Raw genomic sequence first — 27,992 nt, 5'->3', positions numbered from 1 at the left:
TTTAAGGAATGTTGTTTCCTTTTTTTTCCTCATTTTCATTCCATTATGCGATTCAAGGAAAATCCATTACTTCACTCGTGAACTCCGCATTAAATTGCACGCGAAAACCGATATCGCACGAATCTCGAAGCGATGAGTGCGATATCGGTCTTCGCGTGCAATTTAATGCGGAATTCCCTCGTCAAGTAATGAATTTTCCTGTAAAATGGAGTTATCGATAACGATGAAATTTGGTTTTTTTTCTTTCCCTTACATGGTCAAGATATCGATCAAGTTAGTCGGTACGATTACTGGAAGCATCGATCAAGGAAGTATTTTCGCTTTTACGAAGGGTTTTCTTCGGTTTCCTGGCAACACTTAGTTTCTGATTGCTCACATCATTCTATAACAATCAAACTGCTAAATAAGAACAGGCGAGGACACAAGAAAACGCAAGTTTACCCTATAACATTATCATCGTTATTATTATTATTGTTGTTATCGTCATTGTTATCATTATTTTAATTAATTTTTTTGCATTGTAAATGCGATAAAAATCTATATGAATTATTAATACAAGACAACTTAAGATCGTATTTTAATTGTCAAGGAACAGCTTGCAAATGACTGTTTCGCACTAGGAACGCTACGGCGATCTGATGTCCAAGATAACCGCGAGTATTTTCTAGACTGAGTCGTCGATAAGGTATTTCGAATTCATTCTCTATGCAGCCGTAGTTATGACACATACGAGATAAGAAAACTAGATATGTAGATTCCCTTTTCAGCTTTACTATCTCATCAGGGGTTTTTTAGCTGATAGCCATATCAAATAGCGTTTCATTGCTAACATTAAAAGGTAGTAAACTGTCTTAAACTGAATACCTTACGTTTTAAACGTGCGTGCTTGTATTTATTTTTTGTTAGACTTAACTTTTGTTTACTACTTAATTTTACAGTGCTTTTGAGAGTCATATTGAAAACTGAAGTAAATTTCAATCATTGTCTGCAATCGTTAGGGAATAAGCTAGTTGGGTTTTATATAGTGTGCTCTTCAGAGAAGATCACACAATGGGAACTTCAAGGAAAGTTGTAACCATCTGCCGACATGTCCTATATTTGGGATACTCCTATGATTTTTCGAACGTTTTGCTTACAGTTTCATTTTCAAAGCCATTTGTAGAATAAGTGATTAGAACATCCATGTACATGTTCCATTTTGTGTTTTCAGTCAAAGCGATGGCTATCAACAAAAATTAACAAGACGAAGAAGCGCTGAGTTATTCAGTTCGTCGTCAATAGACCAGAGAAAAACGGTGTCATTGAAACTTTTAAAGAAGAAAAGTTTTCAGCGATTTTTAAGGTTGTACGTAAATTGCACCATTTCCTGCCGCCAAAATCTCTATCTCAGCCCGGATTATGCGCCACGATACTTTAAAAAGCGATAAAAATATGGTTTTTGAACTGAAGCGAGAAAAAGGATTCCATACCCATTTTAAAAACGCGTGCAATTATCTACGCGGAATTAATAACAAGGTTGCAATGCAAAAAAAAAAAAAAAATAATAATAATAAAAAACGTCTTTACTGATCTTGACTTTCATCTTCTCATCATATACCTCTAGTGAGAATTTCTGCGAAAAGGTAGATTTCAAATTGAAAAAAAGTATGTGAGTCAAAATGAACTAAGGTTCAGGCGGAATTTCACTGACAAATCAACACAGATGTAAAGGGTGAAACCGGCGTAACCATGCTGTCAATAAGTCAACATATGCAGTCTCGAATATGCTGCCTCGATAGAAACACGAATTATAATAGAGAACTCGGTATATCTCATTACAAGGCATATATTTACTTGTAAAAAACTGGCCTTATTCCTGCGTTTCTCCTATATTGTTGACATTAAGTAAATGTTATCTAAAGACTACCAGCCTCACTCCCGTTTCGAAATAAAAAGCATTACAAGAGCTGTTAGCTTCAAAGACCAGCCGACGAAAGGAAGAAGGAACGATATTAAGTATTGAACTGTCGAACGCCTTGATACACAGAATTGTACTCATGATGGACAGAAACTTAAGTTTCGTAGTAAAATTGATATCGAAACAAAATCAAATGGATTTTCTTTTTAAACAAAACGCACAAAGAAGGATGCGGTTGCTGTATTTGCATTCCGCGGCCATTTTGGCAGAGCGAGCCGAAATGTTTACAGAGTTCAACAAGGAAAACTGCCTGTTTTGTTTTCAGCTTGCTCGAAAATTCTCTTCTGCATTCTAAGTGGAGTTACTCATTTATTCTAACGTTGTCGTCGTTTCGGGCGGCAGCTGGTACGGCGGAAGTTGTTCATTTTAAGATGAGCTGAATATTTGTGAAGTTTCGAAAACAGGAATCGCTCTCCTTGTTTCGGAAGTTTCTTTTGGCATAACTTTATGTTTTCTAAAGCCACATGTCGGCCGAATTTTAAAGAGTTTTTTTATCCTTATTTTTGAGCCGCATGGGAGCATTCGTTTAGTTTTTGACTGACGGCCGTTGTCTCGCTGGCCAATCAGATCATTTTAAAAATTGACTTGATCCTCAATGTCAGTATAAATAAGCATGTCTTACAAGAAGATAAAACACACACACGAGATCTTTGATCCTTTTTACAAAATAAGGCGACATGTGGAAAAAAATGAAGAATTTGAAAGAAAACACTCAAAGAATGTAGGAAGCAACGATTTGGCATCATTGATACAAAAAAAAAGTCTCTTCACATCAGCGATGCGTGCGCTTGCCTATTCATTTATCACTCTAAACTGTACAAGTAAAGTTAATGTGGTCAGACTAGAAAAATAAGACAAAACAATACAAATAACTTCGAAGAATATTACAACAACGGCTAGTCCGAAGTTTAACATTTCCCACAACAGCCAAACGAAGGAGGTCAATGAGCAGCTTATTTTGGCCAACAAAACCGCTATTTCTTTTCATGAAAGTTGTGTCTCTATTTCTTCCAAGGGCTTGAACCTTTTTTAAAGATTTTCTGCTCTATGGTTATTTGATGACAATTTCTGTTTGTCACTGACCGCTATCACGTTCAATTCTTCATCAGATCCTGACTTCTGCGATATTACGATGGAACTAGGACTTCATGTTTTAGTGGCCCTCGTATTTGTGGTGAGTTTCTCAATTCACATTGTAGACAAAAACCATGCGCAACACTCAAAATGATTACAGTTAGTTAATTAGCTGAGAAGGGTTCTGTAATGTCTACTAAGTTTATTTAGATACAATGAATATATTAAGTTCATATATTTTGAACTGCGGTATTAAATACGTATAATGCACGATCCTTCGCAGTAGATAGCGCAATTTATGCAATAGCGAAAATCAGACCTGAAAAAAATCAGGCCTGTACGGGATTCGAACCGCTGACCTCTGCGATACTAGTGCAGCGCTCTACCAATTGAGCTAACAAGCCAACTGGGAGCAGGCCGTTAAGTTGATTCGTAATAAACCCGTGATGATAAATCAGATACAATGAATATATGAAGTTCATATGATTTGAATCCTGCACAGGCCTGATTTTTTTTAGGTCTGATTTTTCTGATTTTATCCACTGCGAAGGATCATGCATCATGCGTAAGCTTATTTAGTTTTGATAAAGAAAAAGTGTTTGTCAAAGTTCTCAAACATGTAGCTACTTAATGTATGCATTGGTTCTCCTTTGGCGTAAGAGTGCTCCAGTCCTGTTAATCCCAACATAAATCCATTATATCCATCTATCTAACCGACTCACGACTAGAACCAAGATTTAAGCTTTTATTTTGTGCTGGGGTTATTTTCGACCTCGAATTCGAAGAGGACAAGATTTGTCTTTTTGTGAGGCTTTCAAGCGTAATGAATGGTTAAAAATCTAGGAATGTAAAGTACATCGATGACTCTTTCAAATTAATGGAATTAAATAAATTTTGAAAGTGTAACAGCGATATAATGGTATCATCCACAGAAGGCAGTCATGTGTATCTCTGACTGTAGACAGAATCACTTGAAGACCTTGCCTCATTCCTGTTTATTAATTTAACTAAACCTGAAAAGTTTTCTGCTTTAGCTGATTTACTTACATTGCAGATTTACGAATATTCTGACGTTTCTGGAAACTCTCCAGGTATTAGAAAACACGTCTTTATGCTTTTGTAATGAAAGTATATGACCAAAGACCAAAGTAATCACATCGGCCAATCAGTGCAAAGGAAAAAAATCACAAGGAATTGAGAAAACTCCAAGTAAAATAGAGTGAAACTATCTGAAGGGCTCGAATATGGTTGACGATGCTGCTGCCTGTTTTAGTTTTGAGCATGATTGAGTGAGAGACTGGCGAGAGTTTTTTTGCACCAATGAGAGAGCTAATATGAATGAAGCAACTGCAACTCAATCCAAGATTTCTCTCTGGTTTAATGTTATTGATCAGTAAATGTGGCTCCCTTTAGAACAAAAAACAATGATCCAAGCCAGGTCTCGAATATGGAAATTGCGATCAGGAGTCTACCGCAGTCATCACTGTCAGGGCGAGGTTGCGCAAGCAGACAGTATGCGAGCTGAGACGGATGCTGAATTAGTGTCAAGGGAAAGATCATTTTATATGCCGAAGAAAATCTTTCAAAAAAAGCCCTTCTGAAAATTAATTATTTATAATTTTTTTGTTGTATTTATCTCTTTCTTTCTTTTTGTGTAGAATATCCCGGAAATACCGTGGTAGTGTATTGGAGGCCATGTTCTGCCTCTGTGATGACTATCTACAGCAGAAAAGTACCCTCAGAAGGCGACAAGTTAGATTGGAACGCTGTAAACGTATCGGAACATGAACGAAGTTATGCTCTTAACCTTAGTTGTAATACGGAGTATGAAATAGATGTCAACGCTTGGAACTCTACTGCAGAGATGACCTCGGCGCCATTAAATCACAGCAACTCTCAGAAAGTGGAAACACCTGGAGGTAAAAAAAAAGTCATGAGGGTTTCCTACCTTGCCAAGTCACGTGAAACGTCTGAGTGCAGTAAAATCGACAATAAAAGCCTTTTACTCAAAACTATTTTGAAGAACTACTTACATTTCCCTGTTCTCGGTGTTGGTGTAATGAAAGAAAAATGGAATTTGTCCTATCTTTGCGACAACATTTCAAAGAAGTTGACGGGAGAAATTAGGTGTAGTTTGAATCTTTATCAAGGTAACTTGGTTTGCCATTCATATGATTTAGAGAGTCAGTTTTGCCAATTTGTTCTTTTCTGGAGATCATTTCTGACCAACAATAAAAAAAAAAAAAAATCCGAGTTACTTCCTTTCGGAAAAATGCTTACATTTGCAAGTTTTATTGATGAATTTTAAAATGTTTTCATTTCAGATAAACCGTCAGCTCCGGTCATAAAAAACAAAGAAGTACACTTGGCATCTAAGTGTGATGTGAACCTCAAGTGGAGCTCCCCAGACGACAATGGCTGCCCATTGATCATGTACACGATTTACTACAGAGAACTTCAATCTTCAAATCAACAGTATAGAATCAATGTTACCGTGGATACTACTTCGAAAGATCTCCCTTCGTTAAAGTGCAACACTGAATACATCTTTGAAGTGACTGCTTGGAACGAATTGGGACAAAGCGGTCCCTCTGATGAATGGCGAATGAAAACAGCGACTTTGACTGATAAGTTCCTGGTACGAACACTCAGCATTGCTCTACCATCAGCTTGCGGGCTCCTTTTTCTCTCTGCTTTTGGAATTGTTTGTTGGAGAAAGAAAAGCAGAAAAACGAGGAAAAGTCGAGGCCATAAGTCCAGGTGGTAAGCTAAGACATCTTTATCAGTATCGCAGATAGTCATGCGTCGCTTTGGATAAGGTTCTTTTCTGAAAAGAGTTAATTGCAAAGAAATGAAATGTAGATGACATTTTTAAAGAGAAGAAGTATTATAAAAATGCTACCCTTGACACCAGGTGAGAACCAGTTTCAGCGGATCAACAGCTAGCTCACTCTCTCAAGTATCAAAAGGCATTATAAACTTCAGGAAGAAACGGGGCGTATCAATACGAAAGGAGGGGAGGGAGGTGAAGAGTAACCCACTGACAGTTAACTTTTCCAAATGTTATTTATCTAATACTTTTAGGATACCAAGCCTTTTTATTTCTAAAATAAGGTATCTTATAGACAATTAAAGGCATTCTCTCAGCAGGTTTTTTTCCTCTTTTAGGTCAAAATCCGACATTGTTCCCCTCCTTCTTAGGGAGATTCCACCCGAGCGGGTAACGTTTATGGAGGAGCTGGGTCGAGGCGCTTTTGGCAAAGTCCACAAAGGCACTCTTAAAGAATTACCGAAAGTTGAGGTGTTTTTCAAACCTCGAGAAGAAAGAGTAACGGAACTTCCCGAAGGAAGAACAGTCGCAATTAAAGTCCTTCTCGGTAGGCGCAAAAAGAATCTATAAGTTCCCTTTGTAGCCAAGTGACTTACTAATACTATTAACAGAGTGTAGCACTTCTTGACTCACGTGCATCCTTTATAAGTGAGGGTTTATATTTCATTTTAAGGCTTGCATCCTCCGGCGAATTCGAGAACACGTTTTCCACTCAGTGGATTGTGGCTTTCCAAACTGCTAGAAACAAAAGTGACCCTTCTGTTTTGGAGGGTAATGCAATAAAATCTACAACAGGGTTTGATACATTTGTACAGTAAGATAACCTCTCTTTGCGGCAGACTTCTTCATTAGTTTTCAAGAGGTCTCAAGTCATGGAAGGAATTAAAACATTCATCGACCTGAACAGTTTTGTTTGCAGTTCCTTTAACTGCAAATGTTTCTATGAGAACACTTGAAGCCTTCATCATAACTAGGATTTCTATATTTATTGAGTCTACTGATTTGTCCGGGAACCATAATTTTAGAGATTTCATGGTATTATGCTACTGATGCTTAAGCCTAATTTAAAAGTCGACTTGCTCAAATTGGGAATAAAACTCACAGCAATACCTTCCTAACTCTCCTAATTGTGAGTTATATTTGTGTCATTTTTTTCTTTTTTTGGATTTATGTAAGTCATATTTTAAACATTTCATGTATTTTTCTGACAGAAAACGCTAGTGACGAAGGAAAGGAACTGTTTAAGAAAGAAATTGAGTTTATGAGGCGCGTTGGTTTTCACCGGAATATTCTCAACATGATTGGCTACTGGACGAGGTCAGAACCCTTCATGCTCCTCCTGGAATATGTTCCACATGGAGATCTTCTTCAATGGCTGAGAAAAAGAAGCCGACAGGTGACGGAAGTTTGCTGCGTTAACACTGTTCTTCTATTAAGAAATTTACTTTCCTAGTTGAAAAGCGCAAGTTGTAAATCTATTCAAAGCATTTTTCAAACTGACCGAAATAATTGGCAAGAGACAGGAAATTTTCTTTTGATGAATGCAGAGAGATTGGGGAGAAGGGGGAGGTAGATAATCCTTTTCTTCCCAGCGCTTTTGTTTTTGACTTCTGTCTTCAAGGAAATCCTTTGCTCAAACCATGCATGGGCAAAAATTATTAAAGATTGAGCGGAGTAACAAATAGCTGATAACACTGACAATTAAATGGAGAATTGATATATCATTGGAAAGTCCATTACATTTTTAATACATTTCTCATTAAAAGTGTTAAAGCAAACTGAGTGCATTTTAACTCGTCCCGATGATGTGTGTCATAAATTGTAGATCAACTGCAAGAACGGCATAGATGGGGTCATTCATGAATCCGTGACAGATGTTTTCGTCACCTCAAAAATGTCAGAGAAGGATGCCTTTAATGAGGACTACGACAATATCGAAAAAGTCATGAAGAAAGAGAAATCAGAGCCGAGAACCGAAAATGACCAAGGATTAATCAGCTCTTCACAAATAGCCATATCTGTGAAAGAGGAACAATCCACTAAAAGCGATCAAGTGATTTCACAAATGCCATGTGGGACGAACATGGCCTACAAAGGTTCTGATAGGGCTCAGCCAACAACACTTCAAGCTGTTAAAGCGCAGCCTCAACTTGTAAATACTTCTGGAAAAGCTTTAGGAAGTGGGAAACGAGATCAAGCAGAAAATATAAAGGAGATAGAAGACGACGAAACCGCGATCTCGTCGACGGCTGGTGAAGTTAGTCACAACACAACAAATCTTCCTGGTGGAATTTGCCACGAAAGTATAACTGAACACGATTCGATCAGTGAGAACGCCGCGGAAGATAACAAAAGCGATGAAGGAAAAGTGAAAGATGAAACCACTTCAAACACTGATGAAAAAGAAAATTCAACACGAAATCCGCGACATGCACGAAGTTTGCCAAAGCCCCCCCGAGAAAGAGAAACGCAAAAGTCAATGGAACAGCAAGGATTTGACAACGAAGTTGACTTCTCTGTGGACAATGTTCTTTGTTTTGCATGGCAAATAGCAAAAGGAATGGTATGTGCTCTGTTATGAAAACATTTAAAAGATCTTTAAAAGATAGAGAAACATATTCACATATTAAAGTGATTGAAATCAAGCCGGAAGGAGACAAGACTATGTTCCTTTAAATTCTCTAGTGGTTCTCTTAAGCGCTCAGATGTCGACAGATTAATCATCAATGGAGCAGAGACTAATAGTTTCGCTCGGGTTTGTCAGTGAGCCTCTCTCTCCAAAAAGAGAAGCACTTGAAGAATAATTGGAGTGAGAAACACCAGGCTTAAAAAAGATCCCGTATCTACGGCTTACCCAGTGACACCTTCAGCGCATAGGTTCTAAAAGAAGTGTACTAAGCACTCAGTCTGAGTTTTTTCGCGATCGAATATGGATGCTCTATGTTGACAAAACTGATTGTGAGTATGAGCAAATTATTATTTGCTTCTGTTCTATTTCCACACAGGAATACTTGGCCAACAAAGAATTTGTCCATCGTGATCTGGCCGCACGTAATATTCTCCTTGGTGAAGACAGAGTTGTGAAGATTGCTGATTTTGGCCTTCTACGTCACACTTATGGCGACATATACGAAGTCCAGAACGCTAAAAAACTGCCTATTAAATGGATGGCGCTTGAGTCATTAATTAACGGCATATACACTTCTAAGAGTGACGTGTGAGTAGTCACAAGCTTAGAGTATACTAGCAACTCAGTGAAATTAATTCAAAAGAAGCACTTGCATAAACCGAAGGTACTAATGTTACAAGTTCAAAATTGTGTCAGCTACTTACTGAAATACCATCAGATTAAATACTTGGCTCGTTAATTATTCAAATTGAGAGCCTTCTGAGTAGACTGAAATTTTATATTACCTCCTGTTCTCTTTCTGTAGGTGGTCTTTCGGTGTACTTCTTTGGGAACTGTGCACAATGGGTAAGTTGTATATGAGAACGATCCTTCGCAGTAAAGCACTATTTGAGCAATAGTGAAAATCAGACCTGAAAAAAATTTCAGGCCTGTACGGGATTCGAACCACTGACCTCTGCGATACTAGTGCAGCGCTCTACCAATTGAGCTAACAAGCCAACTGGGAGCAGGCCATCAAATTAATTCGATATAAACCCGTAGATGATAAATCAAACAACAACAAACATATGAAACATATGTGTGAACTGCGGTTATGAGACGTGGGTTACGGGTTTATGTCGAATTAATTTGATGGCCTGCTCCCAGTTGGCTTGTTAGCTCAATTGGTAGAGCGCTGCACTAGTATCGCAGAGGTCAGTGGTTCGAATCCCGTACAGACCTGAAATTTTTTTCAGGTCTGATTTTCACTATTGCTCAAATAGTGCTTTACTGCGAAGGATCGTTCTCATATACGTCTCATAACCGCAGTTCACACATATGTTTCATATGTTTGTTGTTGAATGGGTAAGTTATAACATTGCTTTAATCACATTAAAACAAAATGTAGCCAGTAGTTTAAAGAATGACAGAAGCTATAAGTTTTCAGCAGCTGTAATTATTATGCTAACTTTTCAAGTTCCAAGCTACAATGCCGAGATCAAAGGAGGTTTTACGCTATTTTCCATTCGACCTAGATGCATATACTAAGCCATGGACGACTTGAGTTGAGAAATATTTTTTAAATAATCTTGAATACTTCTGAGTTCTCTTCTTTCATATAGGTGGCATTCCGTATCCTGGAATCAGTAACAGAGATTTGTACAGTAACCTGAAAACAGGATATCGAATGAGCAAGCCAGACATATGTTCCGACGAACTGTGAGCTTACAAATTCATCTATTACCTTCGTCATTAAGAGTGATTTATTAAGCCCCAGTTACAAAGAATATCACCCACTCACTATAATTTTGGATAAAAAAAAAATCACATACAACTTTGTGGTAAACGTGTTATCGCCATGGTACCATAGACTGAGTTAAGTGCATTTATTTCTGTTATAGAGCTTCACTTTGTACAAAATTATTATCTGCAAGTCGAGCGATATCGCTTTAATCTGTTTTTAGATTATTGATTTCATTTCGTTTAAAGCATTGCTTCTTGACAATGATGCAGAGTATTTGTTCATACCAGGTACAAGCTAATGCTTGACTGTTGGAAGGAGGATCCAAATGAGAGGCCATCTTTTGATCAGCTGCTGTCGAGAATGGAGACCATGATGATGAAGGACACTCCTTACTTGGATTTAAAAGAGGATGTTTAAGCTGATCCCTCCCACAGTGCACCAAAATCTGAAAAAGATAGTTAAAATGTTATACATGATTAACATTTAGATGATGTAGCTTTCAAGATGCTACGAAGAGAATCGATAGGGTTGAATCGTAGGCACTGAAAACTTTTTTCTCAGAAATTTGATTCTTTAATTATATCTTTGTTTAAGAATTTTGGTTGTTTGAAGTCAGAGTATTAATAAAGATTAAAAAGTTGTAGATTTGGCACGTACGTATTTTGAACGAGCTCCACGGGCTCCTTGACGCTACGTGGGTAAATGAAGTATCGCTCCGACGAAGGGCTAACGCTCGAAACGTCAGCTTTTGTAATCATTACGGTGGCCAATTTACCATTTCAACTTTTGTTGATATATCCAAATTATTTCGTTACTCCCACCGACGCAGCCCCAAACAGTTTCTTTCGAAACTATCAGTCTTTATTTAAATGAAGTATCGATTGATTGATTGATTGTATAGAGTAATCGTTTTTGTTGAAGCAGGAAAAAAAGGAATTAGTTAACTTGCAATCAACAAGTATAGGCTCAAGTCAATTGCATTCAGTTCCTTGCAAAGCGGTCAATTTACGGGCTTGTCAGCGGACTCCCTAGGCCACGCGGTCGTTGAATTCCTTCACGCGCGAAATATGTTTTGCAAATAACCTCTACCGTTGATTTTCTACAACAGTTAAAACGTTAAAATTGTATATCATGGATATGCTCTTTTCTTTTGCCTGTATGTTGATTTTGCTTTGGTGAAGACCGTTCTGGGATGCGAGGAACCTTAAAAACGAATGAGCCGTTGAGGTGGGAAATATCCTCGTCGGGAAGTGTAAGTTACGGCTCAGAGTCAAGCTTTGATAAAAACAGTACAAGCATCTCCACAAACTTCACTCACCGTCACTTAAAACGTAGGGTTCGTCGAGTAAAGTAATTTTTAACTTGTCAAACCCTAAATCTATCTCAGCCAGCCATTAAAGCGTGGGAAAGATTCAGTTGCCGACATTTTTCCGCTACATGTCTTTTTAAGGAAAGTTTTCGCCATATTATTCACCAATGTACTACATGGATCAACATCGGCTTTACGAACGTTGCCTGACTCCCAAACAACTAAAAAGACATCCCACATGTTTGGTTTCAAAATATTAACTAAATTATACGCTGCCACTCAACTGAATTATCAAAAGACATCATTTAAGTCGAAGCCTCAGACTCTTCAGAAAACCTTTCTTCGAATCGATCAAATTCTATTTATAATTCATCTATGGATCGTAGTTGCTCTGTCTTGTGTTTTCAGTTCATAATTGTCCTCTTGTAAACCGTTCCATTCTTAGATGCAGCCGATTCCCTGACCTTATATGACATTTCTGGACTGACCTAACAAAGGCCTTATCAAAGAGCGTAAGAGTCCTTTTCTGTTGCTATTCCGTCCATTTGATAATGGAAAATTGGACTAGATGAATGATCTTATCTCTGTTTCAAATCGCTTTCAGAGGCGGAGAAAAGTAACATCTAACCGTCAATTCCTAACCTAGAAGAAAATTATGAAGGCTGAAAGTTTCTAAAGAAACTGTGGTGCTGCGTCGGTAGGGGTAACAAGATAATTGTTTATATCAACTAAGTTGAAATTGTAAATTGGCCACCATAACGATTCGTTATGGTGGCCAATTTACAATTTCAACTTAGTTGATATAACCAATTAGAAGAAAATTATTCCATATTTGTCAAGAAAGCCATTTCAAGTATAACAGCAGCTTGCAACAAATTCTATGACCGCAAGGTTCCTTTTGGAATTACATGTGCCCTCGAAAATAAAAATTAAGAAATAAGGCACCGATTACCAATTGTTGCATCATTTATAAATTCAGAACTAAAAATAACAATAGAACAAACGAAACTGGGCAAAAATGATTAAGAATTTGCTGCAGAAAATATACTTTGTAAGCTTCGGGTGTTTTTGAGTATGATGGAAGACAAATAAAGTGACAATAAACAAAATTTTTAATTAGATGGTAATTTCGTCGGGGACGTGACAAGAGGCTTCGCATATACTCACATATGTTCCCAGTTGTTCAAAATAATTTGAATGCCATGGCATTAGCCAATGGTCGGTGTGTCTGATCTTTCTGAATTCAGAAACGCAGCGGCTGAAGCCATGAAAAATAGATTGTTTTCTCTGATCCGCCCACCTTTCGCGATTGTTTATGCTATATGCTTAGACTGAGTAGCTAAAAACTTGGGAAAATATAAAAGCAATTAACGCTCGAGGAAAAATGTGACTAAATTAAATCTTCAGGCTGTTGAACGTTCTGAGGAGTACTCGTAATTTTGCTTCTTTTCCCTTGTTATCCTGTGCGAAAAAAAAATATAAACCATTTGATGTTTTCACAATTTGGTTACAAACAAAAGGCTAAAACTGATGCTGCAGTGACAGCACTGTCACTCTCGCCTGCGCTTCGTATGGTGCTCTTTTGTTCTTACCACAGATCATGACGTCATCTGTGATTTGTGACTGTGCGACAAAAGGAAAGAGAGTGGAATCAATTTGTTAATCTAACACAATCCGTTCTTCGGGCGTTGAACATCTTCAACCCTTCCAAAAAGAATTACGTTTTATAAGGTAAGGAAGAGACACTTAAATATTTTCTGCCTCACTGCATATTCTAATCCTTTATAACTAAAACCATTTATATATAGAATTATAGGAGACTCTGTCGAGAGGGCAGATTTTCCTCAATTTTTTTGATCTTGAGTCTTTCAATTTGAAAGATCTGGCTAAGCGGACAATTCTATATTTCTAAAACTATAACTAATCAAAGGTAACATAACATATTAACATAACCTACAAGGAAATTAGTCTTCATCCATCATGAAAGCATTTTAACGGTGTAACAGCAGGTTGCAACAAATTTTATGACTTCTTGGACCTTTAACTATTGCGTCAAAGCTGACAGAAGGACACAAACGATGGTTTCGCCTCGAACCATATAAAATCCCGAGGGGAAGTCGATTTTTCACCGCAAGCTTCCTTTGGGATTATAAGTACACTTGGAAATAAAAATTTAGAAATAAGGGACCGATTACCAATTTTTACATCATTTATAACAAAATTCAGAGCGAAAAATAACAGTAGAAGAAACAAAGCTGGTCAAAAATAGTTAAGAATTTACTGCAGAATATATAATTGGTAAACTTTGGGTGTTTTTGAGTATGATGAAAGACATATCAAGATACAATGAACAAAATTTTTATTTAGATGGTAATTTCGTCAGGGATGTGACATGAGGCTTCGCATGTACTCACATCTTTTCCCAGTTGTTCACGATAATTTGAATGCCATGGAATTAGCGGGTGGTCGGTGTGTCTGATCTTTTAGAATTCAGAAACGCAGTGGCTGAAGTCATGCAAAATAAATTGTTTTTTATATAGAATTACGAGAGAATCTGTGGAGAGGGCAGATTTTTCTCAATTTTTTAATATTGAGTCTTTCAACATGAGAGACCTGGCTGAGGCGATTCTATATTTCTAAAACTATAGCTGATTAAAACTTTGAACTAAGATGAGCTTCTTTTGACGTTAGATACTTACTGCAGATGCTTCTCAAATATTGCTCAAGCTCCGCAGAGCTGATTCTACTTCTACTTGCCTCAGTTTCGGTAAAATTAATTTTTTGAATTATCAATTTTTGATTTTCAAGTCGTTTCTGTTGAAGGAAATTTAAGGTACGAATCCGGACGCGCCTGAATTGTGCGCACCAAAGCTGTAAGGGACGCGCCTTATTTTTCTGTGTGTGTGTATGTGTGTGTGTGTGTGTGTGTATGTGCATGTGTGTGTGTGTGTGTGTGTGTGTGTGTGTGTGTGTGTGTGCGTGCGTGTGTGTGTGTATGGAATTCGAATACTTTCGTTTATTTTTTATCCTTGGAGAAGGAAAATGCGATGAATCTTTACCGAGTTATGGAAAATTATCAGAAATACTCGTCTCATTATATTCTAACCACAGTAAGGGGTTCTCACGGGGTAAATCAACTGAATATTAAGTGAAAATGAACTATCAATCCTCGATTCCTCGCGCAATTTCCTTACATTTCATTATTTTCTCAAGTCTCCCCTTACACCTTTGATTCATTCGTAGCCATTTCGAGGTGTTTGAAATTTACGCGAGCTCGAGTCTTTAGTCACCGTAAGTTCAGAAGAAGAAGTCGGAACACAGCTGTCACAGAGAATAAGCTCCCGGTGCGACTGAGCCGACTCGACTGAGCAAAATTTTACGTATGTGTAAAGAAATGAAATTATGAACATTGCTCAGTACTTAGTTTATATGAGAACAAGGTGCTACGCGATAACAGTAAAATTCAAACTTCCCTTGATTCTGGGGCATGAGGAGATTTTGTGATTCTTCCTCATTTGAAAAATCACTCCATACGTTTGAAAATGTAAACGTGTTTTAAAAATGTATAGCGCCCAAATTTATATTTTACACCAAAACAACTTCTTGCGAAAACGCTCTTAATTTGTGAAAAGATATTACGAAGATAGATAGAACTAGAAATACGAAAACAGCACAAAGTGACGAAACCAGTTAAGTGTTCCTTATGACCAACATGTGATGCGATTGAAAGATCGTTGCGTAAAATGTGAAAGCTGAAAGAAGGTCGAAGTTTGGAACGTTTATTTTTTTGAATTGCTCTTCATTCCTTCTTAACTTTTTCCCTTTCTACAGCGTAATAGCATGGGATATTTTTCAAGTTTCCTTGTCCTAATATGGGTGAAGTGGCCTAAAAGTGGAATGATGAAACAATGTCAATTATTGGAATTTTTTTCGCAACTTGTGACGTGGTATCAGGGCAGAGAAGACAATTGGCTCAAAAAGCTATAAAAGATAGGGCAGGTCACCCCGTATCCTACTTTCTAGACAGATAAACTTTATTTAGAGAGGGTGGCACTGAATAGTTCAAGTCAATAAACTTGTGGCTCTCTGTTTAAAAAATTCTAACAAGCAATGCAGGCAATGTATGTTGAATTCTGACGTAACTATCAATAAAAACTAGTAATATCTGTCTAATAAGAAGACGATCGAATTACGGGTAAAAATAAAATGTGATGAATTATATGTTAGACTATAAAATGATGCATTTTCTGTTGTACATTAAGAAGGTTGTTTCTATAACTGTTCTTAAAAGATTCTGATGATACAGAATTCCCGAGTTCTAGACTTAAGCTATTCCAAAGCTTACAGGGAGTGACTGCGAATGATCTACCGCCTTCGGTCATACGATTAAATCTTGGGCAAATAAATTAGTGTTGTTATATCTTGTAGGACGATTATGTTGCTGGCTATTAAGTATTAAGGAGCCTTCAGTATAAAGGGGTACTACACGCTTGATGAGTTTGTACGCAACGCAGCAATTAGCTATTTTAGATTCTTCATCCAAATGGGAGGCTCTGAAGTGTATTGAACAGCTTGGCATTAGACGCTTGGTTATCAGCATCAGAAATTACCCTGGCTGCTCGTTTCTGAAACTTTAAAACACGACCTAGACACTCCTTGCTACAGCTAGTCCAGATCGATTGAGCTGACATAAAGCAGGACCGATCTAATCATAGAGTTATAGTACAATAATCAAACACAACAAATATATGAAATTCATATATCTGAACTGCGGTTATAGAAACGTATTTGTGCACGATCCTCGCAGTAAGAGCACTATTTAAGCAATAGTGGAAATCAGACCTGAAAAAATTCAGGCCTGTACGGGATTCGAACCGCTGACCTCTGCGATACTAGTGCAGCGCTCTACCAATAATCTTTGTGTCATGGGCAGGCAAGATCATATCTTTTTCAATCAAGCCATCTCGTAATTGATCTTTGAGGCGAGACGTTTACCAGTAATGAGTATGGATTTGGCCTTGCTTTCGTTGATTGGAAGTTTGTTGGAAGCTACCCATTCGGCAATTTCAACAACTGAGGAATTCAAGTTCTGCTCTAGTCTAACAATTGAGCTGTAATTCGCAAAGGAAGTCATCGATGTATCGTCAGCGTACAAATCAATCGTAGATGAAGTAAGATAAAAGGGTAAGTCGTTGATGAAGACGATAATAACAAAGGGCCGAGTATCTAAACCTCTACCCTAACCCTAAAAGATATAGCTTGTGTGCAAAACCTCCTTATTAGCGCTGCAGGACGCGTGTTCTCCGCCCACGAGAACATTTGAGACAAGTCGGAAAGAGATTTGTCAGTCTTGCAGACCTCTCTCTTTCCCGCGGGCGTAAAACGCTCATACAGAAGCACTAATGATGAAGGCTTGCCCGCAAGAAACATTAGACCCTACCCTAAGGGCTCCTAAGTTTTGAATTTTCAAACTGAAAATTCTGCCGATGCAATATCAACAGGGGGAGTACGATGATGTGGAGAATTGCTCTTTATCTTCACCTCGCTCTCATGATGAACTTGGGAACTGCTGACGATCAATGTACGGCCAGAATAGCTCCGATTGGAACAGCTCTTAAGGGCCTCTTCTTCAAGAAGATAAATGTAACGGGCCCTTACATGTGTGATGTTGAGTGCGAACAAGAACGCATTTGCCAGAGCTATAATTACAATATCGAGGAGAAGATTTGTGAATTAAACAATCGTACGAAGGAGGCAAGGCCTGAAAATTTCCAAGCTGATCCTGCTCGGTTTTACGCCAAACGTTTGAACGGTAGAGGTGTGTATTTTCTTTTTAGAGCATGAAATGATTGTGAGATATTTATCGCTTTCTTCTGTCTTCAGTAGTGTCACGGCTAATTTGCTAGTGGCTATAAGCCAGACGTCACAAGAGGAGAGAACTCAACTTGTATCGATTGCGAATGTCGAACGACTAAAATACTCAGAAAAAAAAAAAAAAAAAAAACAACAAGTAGAACTGGGAAACATCGGGTCAAAACTGGGTCAAGACAGAATCATATTGTTACACTTTTTCTCGTCACAATGATTCATAAATGATAAATTGACCCACCTCCTTTCGAAAAATACAGTACTCAAAGGCGAGTGCAATTAAAGTTGCGTTGAAATATTAGAGATCTTTCGGTGAAGCTTTTTACCGCGAAACGGCCGCAAGGGAGTTATCGCCGACAGAGATGAAGAAACCCGAATAAATTATTAACCCTTTTTAGAAAATACCCCTTTTGCAATAATTTGTGCCCTTTTAAAGTTTTTAATTTCATATTTTTTAAGAGTAAGCTAAAATTATTTTTCTGTGATTGGATAAAAAAACAAAAACAACAACAACAAGAACAACATTAGGTCATATTTTACCCGTGGAGGTTAGTACAGTCGAACCTCGATTATCCGGATATCAATGATCCGGATTTTGTCTCTTGTAACCTTAACTCGTTAGAAGCTAATTATGGACGCCATATCATGTGGCAAGGAACTGCAAAGATCAAGCGAATTTCACAGGAAAATATTCTAGACAGTGGTTTTGTTTCGATCTTGCATGTACACTTTTTCAGCCCTTTCTATTTAAAATTTATGGCAACTTGAAAGCCATGTCCATTTTATCTCAGTTCCTTTAGGTACTATTCAGGAGTTACCAGCCGAGTCTTGTATAGAAATATTAAGAAGTGACGGCGCAAATTCCAGAAACGACGAGTATTGGTTGGATCAATCAGGGAATGGGAAGGCACAGAAGAGATACTGTGACATAAGCTCTATTGGTAAAGAGGGTGAAGTATTTGTTTTAATGATTACATTGTAAAACGCATAATAGATAAACAACTTTAAAGAGGGTCCTCTATACTTTAAACGTGAAGGGTGATTGCGGAATTTTTTTTCTCGCGTATCGTGATTTAATTCTATCTCGTCTGCCCCAGGGATCCCATGAGATAGCTAGGCACATGCGCATAACCAGTGCTTTTCGCGCGCAAATCAGGTTAGCGCGGTGACTACTTATGCGAAGAAAATCTTCTATTTTTACCTTCAAGTTTCTTAATATCGGGTCTGCAATAAGATCACTGGGTAGAAAACACCTAGAATGACTACACCAGGTTTGGAACCCGATATTGAGTGCTCGAACGATGCTGTAGACCAACCTTTACAGAACACCATGGCGGCGATCCTCAGAGGACTTAACGATACTTTGGCACAATTGACCAAAGCTTCAGAAAAGCAGACAGCGACGCTCACCAGTCTTAAAGACAACATCCTCCTTCGTCCTGAATCAGACGAGGAGGCAGAAAAGGAAGACTCAAACATGAGCAATACACAACTAAATAGTACTGCCACGTTAAATAATGTGCTCGACCCTAGCGGCTCTTGCGTGGTGAAAGAATCTGCTGGCTCTGACTCAGAAAAGCAGAATGATGTCCTCGAAAGCCTGACTCAGGCATTTGTACAGACCAACGATAAATCTCCTGCCATAACAGAGAACGTTGCCAGCCAGTCTAATTGATAATATGGCCTCTGGAGGTCTTTCACCAGAAACGGTGAAGGAAAGAGTTGATAAATACCCTCCACCAGAAAACTGTAAGTTCCTGTGTACTACAACAATTAACGAGGAGGTTTGGGATCTGCTTCCCAGGAGGAGCAGAACAGTTGACCTTGCTTTTCCGAAGGTGCAAGAATTGCTTGTTCAGGGTTTATCATCCCTGTCGATTTTGGGGGACCAGTTGGTAAAAGACCTTCAAACTGGCAAACCCACTGACGTCCGTCAGGTCCTGGACCAGGTCATGGACAGCATTGCCCTTGTGGCTAATGCCAAATGCAATTATAAACTTAATATGAAACGACGAGAGCTAATCAAGCCCGACCTCAACCCCCCTTTCACAAGGTTTTGCAAAGAGGACATCAAGCCCTCTATTTGGGGATGAATTGTCAAAACATCTAAAGGATAAGGCAGACGCAAAGAAGGCGGGCCAGCAGATGCAGAGGACCTCTGACACTCGCACATCCAGCCATAACTATCTAAAGGCTGGGAGGCAGAAATTTCGACGCACAAATTTCAAACCATACCACTGGACATCTACTGGCCAGAAAACATCTCAGACACGCCCTTTTTTAGGGTACAGCCAGGGACACAAGAGTGCCCCGAAAAAACCCAGCCAATCCAACAACAAAGATTAAACGACAACCAGGGGAGGAAACATCCTAAATCATTTATGGATGGGGATTATTTGCATCAAATGGTCCGTATTTTTTCAGCAGGACAGCTGAAGAACCATGTTGGTTCCTGGGAATCCGTCTGCGCGTTATCCGATGCATGAACTGATTAAAAAACGGCCGCACTCTGTCGGCTCAAATTTCGCCAAGAAACATAGGGAAGGCGAGACCGTCGCAGAAGTCGTTACAGTCTATCAGATTGTAACGATATGCCCATCCAGAAAGTCGTAGAATAAGATTAAGCTGTCCATGTATTGTTATTAAAAACACGGAAAAGATGGGCAATTTTTTATCTATGTGTCTATACCCTGAGATGCGAATGCTTTCATCCAAAAAGCTGTAAAGTGAAAATGTTTAGAAATAGAAATCAATCGAAGTAGAGAGATTAGAAAAGGGGTTATTTCAGTACTAGCGGTGCTCTTAAAAAAACTGGAAAATGCATCAAGAAGAAAAAAGTTAGGTTTGAAAACTCTCGTAACTAGAAGGCAAAAAAAGTGGCTTCAAAGCCGTAATACTGGAATTAAATGAGAATATACTCCACTGAGGCGAACTTTAATGTTGTTGTTGGATTTATTCTACAGTCGCCGACTCATGTGGTAAAGTGGCTCAAATAATGAATAGGAAGCAGTTACTGGATGGCGTGTACTGGCTAAAAATTGAGAATGTGGAATTACAGGTAAGCAATGAAAGTAAAGAAAGGGTAAAGCACGATTTGAATATGTACCAGTATTGCAGGTGAAAGTTAAAATAACCAAGCCTTTTAAACCCACCTATGCTTGGCGGTGCAAACAAATTAAACTTCGATGTTCTTTCTTTAATAGGTTTACTGCCACATGGCTGACAACAACCAAGGCTGGACTCTTATCGCTCGATTTTCAAACAGCGATGGCAAGAATTGGATGCGTGACGATGGGAGATGGTGGTATGACCGGCCAACTGCTACTGGAACAACAAATAACCCATCCATGAACGACGATATGATCTCACCAGCATTTTGGTTGGTCAGCGGTAGAGAAATAAAGATCACGCGCAGTGATGACCCCAGCCACACTCCTCTGTTGCAGACCACAGGTAACTGTTTGGGTGGTCAAACATTCCGATCTAAAATCACAAGTTACGGAGACTTCAGAAATGGTAAAGTCTGGGCCAGTGATCAGTGTCTGGGAAATTGTATGATTCAATATGGCGGACAGTACAAGTCAACAGACGGGTTTCAACAGGCTGAGTGCAGTGGAAACATCCAAAGCGCCAACAGGATCGGCTTCTGGTGTGCCTGGGGTACTGGTGATGGATCAGTGATAATGATTGGTGGAGGAGGAATTAGCTGTGGACGTGCTGATCATGGGATTGGAATCACAGAAAAAGACGCTGCTTCTTTTGTTCTCCATGGAAGCAGTGAACATGAAGGTGAATATGACTTTGGTTATAGTGCTCAATATGGACACCCTCCATCACAGTCCTACTCGTTGAACTTATGGATCGGCTAAAAATAATCAGGCCTTTAATTTTTCAAACTTAGTTCAGAACTGAATAACTTTGTGGAGGATGAACTTATTCATTTAATGTCACATTGTAATCCAAGTTAAAAGAGCAGTTTAAAATGGTCAGTAATAGCGCATCTTTCTCCTCTCGTAACAAAGTGAAAATAACTTGACCATCACCTTGGTCGCAATGCTTTAATCTTTAAACATTCTGTGATCTGTTCAATCAACAAATTAATTGCCATTAGAACTTTCCGAGAAAATCGAATTCAGTAGAATTACTTTAAGTCAGACTTACAACTCATCGATCCTTCAAGGAAAAGGGAAGTACTAGTTGACGATTGTTTATTGATGTCAGAGATAAAATATGCAAGATATGTTAAATTGTTTAATCAGTCATTTCATTAAGAATTTCTGAAACTATATCGCGTACTTCGTGTTTTATTAGATTGGTAGAAATAATTAAATTACAAGATGAATAAATAAACGATGTGATAAATATATAAAACGCTTTGAAATGAAGAAAAGGTCTGAGGTTCCTTGATGTATAGTATCCACCAACAGTGTGTAAAATACAATGAATATATGAAGTTCATATATTTTGAACTGCGGTTTTAGATACGTATGATGCACGATATTCGCAGTAGAGAGTGCTATTTATGCAATTGCAAAAATCAGACCTTAAAAAAAAAAAAAAAAAAAAAAAAATCAGGCCTGTACGGGATTCGAACCACTGACCTCTGCGATACTAGTGCAGCGCTCTACCAATTGAGCTAACAAGCCAACTGGGAACAGGTTGTTAAGTTTATTCTTAATAAACCCGTGATGATAAATCAGATACGATGAATATGTAAAGTTCATATATTTTGAACTGCGGTTTTAGATACGTATGATGCACGATCCTCGCAGTAGAGAGTGCTATTTATGCAATAGCGAAAATCAGGCCTGTACGGGATGTACAGTAGCAAGTAGGATAAATATTGTAAGGAATATACAACCTTTTTTAGAGACACGTTTCGGCATGCTTATGCCATTTTCAATCAATGAGTAACTGAACGTGAGTAGATGAATAAAATATTTACAGTATGATGTAATACAAAAGCGGGTACTAATTACAGTGTGACAACAAACATGAAATTGAAGGTGTGAACTAAAATGCTAGAAAAGTGTTATAAAGCTGTAATTGTTTGTTGGGTTCAGGTTTGATCTTATTTAAATAAAAAAGCTTCTTTGAGTTTTAAATCAATTGAGTTGCTGGAAAAATCCAGAATGCGAAAGCAAGAAAGGGAGTATTTGTTGTTACAAGAAGGAGATGTGTTAAAATGCTTAACAATATGCGAGTTTTTATCGCTTTCCGTGCGCTCTTTTATCGTAGTAGAGAAGTGGCGACTAGTTTCGCCAATATAACGGGAGTTACATCCCGCACAAGAAAATCGAAAAGCTACCATAGATTTTAGAGCAACAGGAGTACGATCTTTAACACTGAACATGTTTTTAATTTTGAAAGAAGTGAAAACTAGTTTGATATTTAGGTCCGATTTACAGAAGCGCTTAGTGAGTTGTCGGAGTTTAAGGTTCGCTATTTTAGAATAATAGCCGACAAAAGGCAGTTTAAATTAAAGTGCCCCTGAGATCAAAATTTTCGTACATCATTTTTTCCCATTTTCATGTTCAGTGTGTCTCCTTCACCTAATCTGCCAAATTTCACTTTAGACCGAGCACCAAAAATATCTTTATATTCGGGCCGTTAAATTCACGATTTCGCTTCCGCTATCATTTGATCATGTTCCGGAAGTTGATCGCAAGACTCAGAGGAAGTGACGTCAAAGGCTCAACGCGAAAATCTTACATGGCAAAATGTCGTCTCCTCTACTAACTATGAGCAAACATAACAGAATGCTTTACTGTATTCTTACAAAAACTAAACAAAAATGACTGGGCATCGATGCGTAATTCAAAGCTGAAGTAATCGTGCAGACCATGCTGCAGGTATCTCTCTCCATCGGAGCCTTGCAAATAGATCAGAGCGGGAAAAACAGATGCGATTTGTGCGACCTCGCCGAGTAAATTCAAGAAATATTTGCGATCTACTCCGAACACTTCTCGGAAGACTGTTTCGAGAGATCTGTGTACTTTGAAGGATCTAGGCGAAGAATTCTGTCGGGTTCAGTGCCTACCGTTCAAGAAGAGAGGGAGAAGGAAAACCGTCCTCAGTGCGATCTCGTCGCCGGAAAGCGAAGTCTACGAACCTCCATGGATTTTGTCACCTTTACATATGAGCTGATCAATATCCACCTTTAACGACTCTCTGGCAGAATACCTTACACAAAGGAAAGTACTCGGTGAACATTGTAAACAAGAATGATAAAATTGCCGAGTTGAGGATTGAGATTTCTGACCTCAAAAAGCTCACTTTTATACAAAAGAGATGAAAAATATAATTCTGTGCTCTGATTCTAAAAAAATCTGGCTTTTATATCAGCGAAAGCAGAACAAACAGCTTAAGACACAGAGCGTAAAAACACTTTATGCAAATGTAGGCTTGCAGCCAAAAAAACCGAGAAAATGAAAATTTCTTTAAAAACCTGTCAAACTATCAACCATCTGACAGCCAAGTCAGCGTGCTATCAAAGGGTCTCAAATTCATCCCAAATCGGGCCAGCTTTTACGAGATTTATTCGCAAGACGAATGCGCCTCCGTTACACCTTTCACGGACAAAACAAAGAACCACTTCTGTTTCATATCGAACCAAAGGCCACCGGCTGAGTCTTCTATCGCCCCTCAGAGCTACTTGGGAAATTGTCATAACGCTACTTGCAGACTGCATCTAAGCCAAAAAATACTTTGTAACGCAACGAGGTCACGGCTCTAAAAGAGTTGAAACAAACTCTGCTTTAAACCTCACTGAAGCAACACAATAGTCATAATGAATAAGACAAAAAAAAACAAAAGAGGCCAAAGTGCAACTCAACAACAGAGTTTACTTCAAACCTCTCAAAGCACCGATAGCAAAAAACACGTAGGAAAGGGTTAATGAGATCATTGACCAAACGCATCGGGGAAAACACATTGATGGAGATGACTCTCACAAACTCCCAATTTCCGCCTTCGGATACACAATTAGCCATTGCCGAAAAATATATTTACTAATCACCCGATCATTTCTTACAAAAAGGGAAAATCCCTTACGACAAGCAAAAATACAGTTCGAAGGCGATAAAGCTGTCCCTCCCGCTTCCTGTACATCTATTTATCTATTTATTTTTGCGTTGCTATGTGAATTGACAGGTCGGTTCGTTGCTATGGGCGAGTGTTTTTCAACAGCGAGTCGAGTTGAGTTTTGGAGTATTGCGAGCGAATAAAGTGATTAAAATATACAAATATCGAACCAGCCGAGTATAAATTGTCGTTCGTCACCGACATTTGGTCCTTCGAGCCGGATACTGGGCGAAGTCAAGTGAAATATCGCCGAGTCAAGCTGTAAGTCACCTGAGTACATGTAACTGCGTGAATTATTATTATCGAGCCGTGTGGTTAAATACTGTGAAGATTCATTCAAGTTGCATTAAGATGAATGCCTCGAACAAAGGAGAAAACAAAACACCACGACTGTTTTCGCCAAGTGAGTCCACTAATTCAAGTAAACGTTCCGTTTTAAGAAAGAAATTGCAAGCCGAGAAGTTAGCCCTTGAACTAAAAATAGCCGAAGAAACGTTCGCAAATGAGATCGAATTTCTGCGAGCCGAACAACAGCAGCGTGCAAAGCTTTTGGAACTTCAAAAGAAAGCTGAAGAATCAAGATTGGAATATGAGTTCGAAGATACCATCGCCCAGGAAGAAGGTATGTCAAATAAAGGCGATATTGATGAAGAGTTGAATGAATTACCTGTAGACGGTGTGAACGATCGGGTCTCGCGCTTAGACCTGGGAATTACTGAAAACACTGTTGTCGAAAAACCTGACAACGAGGAAATTAAATCCATTAAACCAGAGGTCGTTACAGACGTCTCTAGTCAACCCTGTAAAAAGGAGAGATGTGAATCATCTATTGCTAAAGTTCAAGCTGAGTTGAAAACCTCTGCCACAGGAAACCTTAGCATGCAGACGTTGAAGACAGATCAGTTGTTTGAGAAAATACTGCCATACTTTGTGAAAATCGTTAAACCAAATTTGCAGAAATTTAATGGAAATCCACTAGAGTACTCAAAATTTAAAGCAGCATTTAACGTTGAAGTGAATAAAAGGGAGGTTTACGATGCAATAGAGAAGCTTAAATTTCTACTAGATTCTGTGGAAGGAAGTGCAAGATCATATCTAGCGAAATTCATGCCAGGTTCAGACAAATACGAGGAGGCATGGACTACGCTTCAGGAGCGTTTTGGCCGTGTAGACACAGTTGTGTCAGCTGGAAAGAAGCGTATTGACCAATTTCCGACCATAGTAAAAGAAAATAGTATGCAGACCAGGCAGTATCAAGAAATGGTTTCTGAGTTGATAGGCATTTTAAAGGAGCACGACTTCCTTCATGAGCTTAATTCGCAAGTCCCTGAAGCAACTGTTGCAAAACTACCTGCACGCCTATGCTGTAGATTGGCTGAGTTTGTTGAAGGAAAACCAAAGTTGTCAACGTGGGATTCATTTGCAAATTGGCTGGAAAAAGAGGCAAAAATCAGCGAGTCCAAGCAGCGGTGGATGCCAGAGAAGAGAGAGTGGAAGCGTTTAGATACATCTAAAGTTGATAGGCGTAGGTCAGCTGACAAATCACAATCTGGGCTGTTTGTAGGAGCCACAGGAGAAGCTTTACGCACCAGCTGCCGAACTAAGAGGTGCCCAGTTCACCAGTCCACTAATCACACTTTGCAGGAGTGCAAAAGGTTTAAAGGAATGTTGCCTAACGAAAAGGTGAAAGTTGTTGAGGAACACAAACTCTGCTTATGTTGTTTATTACCCGATCATCGTCTGAGTAAATGCCGTAGTAGGAATAGATGCAAAATTGAGAACTGCGACATGCGTCATCATACCCTCGTACATGAAGTCGACTTGAAATTTATTGAACGAGCAAAAGCGAAACGCGAATCTGAACGAGTGCCAGATGTTGAAAGTGAGCCTGCACAAGTATCCTTGGAAGGTGAAGACTCATCACCATGTCAGGCTGTGGAGCCCCACGAAGGGTATCGCCAGTCAGCGTACGCAGGTTGTGAAGCTGGTGGTCCCGCATTGGTGGAAGTACTTCCCATAGTTGTCTTTCGAGAAACACGAAAACAACAAGTGATGGCATTGCGTGACTGAGGCTGTAACACAACACTAATAGATGAAAGTTTAGCACTCTCACTCGGACTTCACGGCAAAGAGGTAGATCTTGAAATTCAAGGAGTAAATGTGCGGAAGGTGTTTACTTCCCAGCACATCACGAAATGCCATGTGGCACGAGTCGGAAGAGAAGAAGTTCAGTATTCCTTGCGAGATGTGAAAACAATCCCTGGCCTGAATGGTCCGGATCAGAAGTTGAAGTGGTCAACAATCAAGCAAGAGTATCAGCACCTGAAGGACTTGGACTTACGTGACACCGACACAGGTCCAGTGCAGCTCATAATTGGAACTAGCAACTCTGATTTGATTCTACCAAAAGAAATTGTTAAACCCTCTGGTCAACCAGAAATTGACAGATTGCCTTATGCAGTTGAAACCCTACTTGGATGGGCGGTGACTAACTGGTTACCTGGCGAGCGAGGAGTAGTTTCTCCATACAATGGGTTCAAGGTATACGAAAGAAGTTCAGTTGAAGATGAGGAGCTGAAGCAGCTGGTCGTGGCTCAGTCAGAGATAGAAACGTTAGGTGTGGTGAAGCCAGCAGATCCAACTCGTTCAATTGAGGATAAGCGAGCATTGTCACTAATGGAAAAGACAACCTTTAAGAATGCGAATGAAGATGCATACGAGTCAGGCCTACTTTGGAGGGAAGAGGAACCGTCTCTACCCAACAATTACGAAATGGCAAAGAAGAGGCTGCAATCCCTAGAGAAGAAGTTTGAGAGCTGTCCTGAGGTCAGAGAGAGATATGCAAAATCAATCCAGGATGACATTGAGAAAGGCTATGTGAAGAAACTGAGTGAAGAGGAAGTGCAGTGCGATAGTAAAGTGACTTGGTACTTACCACACAGATTTGTCATTAACCCCAAGAAACCTGATCGTCTCAGAAGAGTTTACGATGCATCTGCAAAATTTATGGGACAAAGTTTGAACGATAAGATCTATACAGGGCCAGATCTTCTGTCCTCTCTGTTTGGAGTCTTCCTCAGGTTTTGCGAAGGAAGAATTGCATTGGCTGCTGATGTGAAAGAAATGTACCATATGCTTCGCCTCCCTGACCATGACAAGCCGGCGATGAGATTCCTATGGAGGGACTCTCTAAGAGAAGAACCGACTGTGTATCAGTTCGAGAGCACAGTGTTTGAAGAAGTGTCTGCACCATCTAGAGCGAACTATAGTATGAGGCGAAATGCTGATGAGAATGGCAGAGATTTACCTCTGGGTGTGAAAACAGTCTACAAGCACTTTTATATGGATGATGGCCTACCATCAACAGATTCTCGTGAAGAGGCTATTGAAATGCGGAAGCAGATGACGGAGTTACTACGCCGTGGGGGTTTCCACTTGCACAAGTGGCTGACGAATGACCCAGACGTCTTGGCGACGATCCCGGAGTAAGATAGGTCTCCGAGATTCCTCGAGCTGAGT

At 39.1% G+C, this 27,992-nt stretch overlaps 2 protein-coding genes and 1 pseudogene across 3 annotated transcripts; all 3 read left to right on the top strand.

The window, feature by feature from the left end:
• Nucleotides 1–178: 178 nt before the first annotated feature.
• Nucleotides 179–10,856, top strand: LOC148734128 (tyrosine-protein kinase receptor torso-like). The gene is made up of 12 exons (XM_088753689.1): nucleotides 179–685; nucleotides 3,067–3,131; nucleotides 4,086–4,122; nucleotides 4,690–4,950; nucleotides 5,356–5,794; nucleotides 6,200–6,408; nucleotides 7,073–7,257; nucleotides 7,687–8,424; nucleotides 8,867–9,078; nucleotides 9,296–9,336; nucleotides 10,092–10,188; nucleotides 10,501–10,856. Exons 2-12 carry the CDS (start codon nucleotides 3,090–3,092, stop codon nucleotides 10,628–10,630), a joined length of 2,391 nt encoding a protein of 796 aa, XP_088609815.1. The 5' UTR covers nucleotides 179–685; nucleotides 3,067–3,089; the 3' UTR covers nucleotides 10,631–10,856.
• A 2,046-nt stretch (nucleotides 10,857–12,902) lies between these two features.
• LOC148734127 (uncharacterized) lies at nucleotides 12,903–22,495 on the top strand. 2 transcript variants are annotated; one of them, XM_088753697.1, is made up of 5 exons: nucleotides 12,903–13,253; nucleotides 17,024–17,340; nucleotides 18,182–18,340; nucleotides 20,354–20,448; nucleotides 20,594–22,495. In XM_088753697.1, exons 2-5 carry the CDS (start codon nucleotides 17,034–17,036, stop codon nucleotides 21,257–21,259), a joined length of 1,227 nt encoding a protein of 408 aa, XP_088609823.1. In that variant the 5' UTR covers nucleotides 12,903–13,253; nucleotides 17,024–17,033; the 3' UTR covers nucleotides 21,260–22,495. The 2 variants fall into 2 exon arrangements, with proteins under 2 accessions (XP_088609823.1, XP_088609824.1); XM_088753698.1 differs by having other exon boundaries at nucleotides 12,907–13,253; nucleotides 18,182–18,331; nucleotides 20,594–22,494.
• A 2,263-nt stretch (nucleotides 22,496–24,758) lies between these two features.
• On the top strand, nucleotides 24,759–27,962 carry LOC148734126 (uncharacterized; annotated as a pseudogene).
• The last annotated feature ends 30 nt before the right edge of the window (nucleotides 27,963–27,992 follow it).

Source organism: Stylophora pistillata, chromosome 3 (genome assembly GCF_964205215.1).
Source record: "Stylophora pistillata chromosome 3, jaStyPist1.2, whole genome shotgun sequence".
Lineage (NCBI taxonomy): Eukaryota > Metazoa > Cnidaria > Anthozoa > Scleractinia > Pocilloporidae > Stylophora > Stylophora pistillata.
This window is presented reverse-complemented; position numbering and strand designations above follow the sequence as displayed.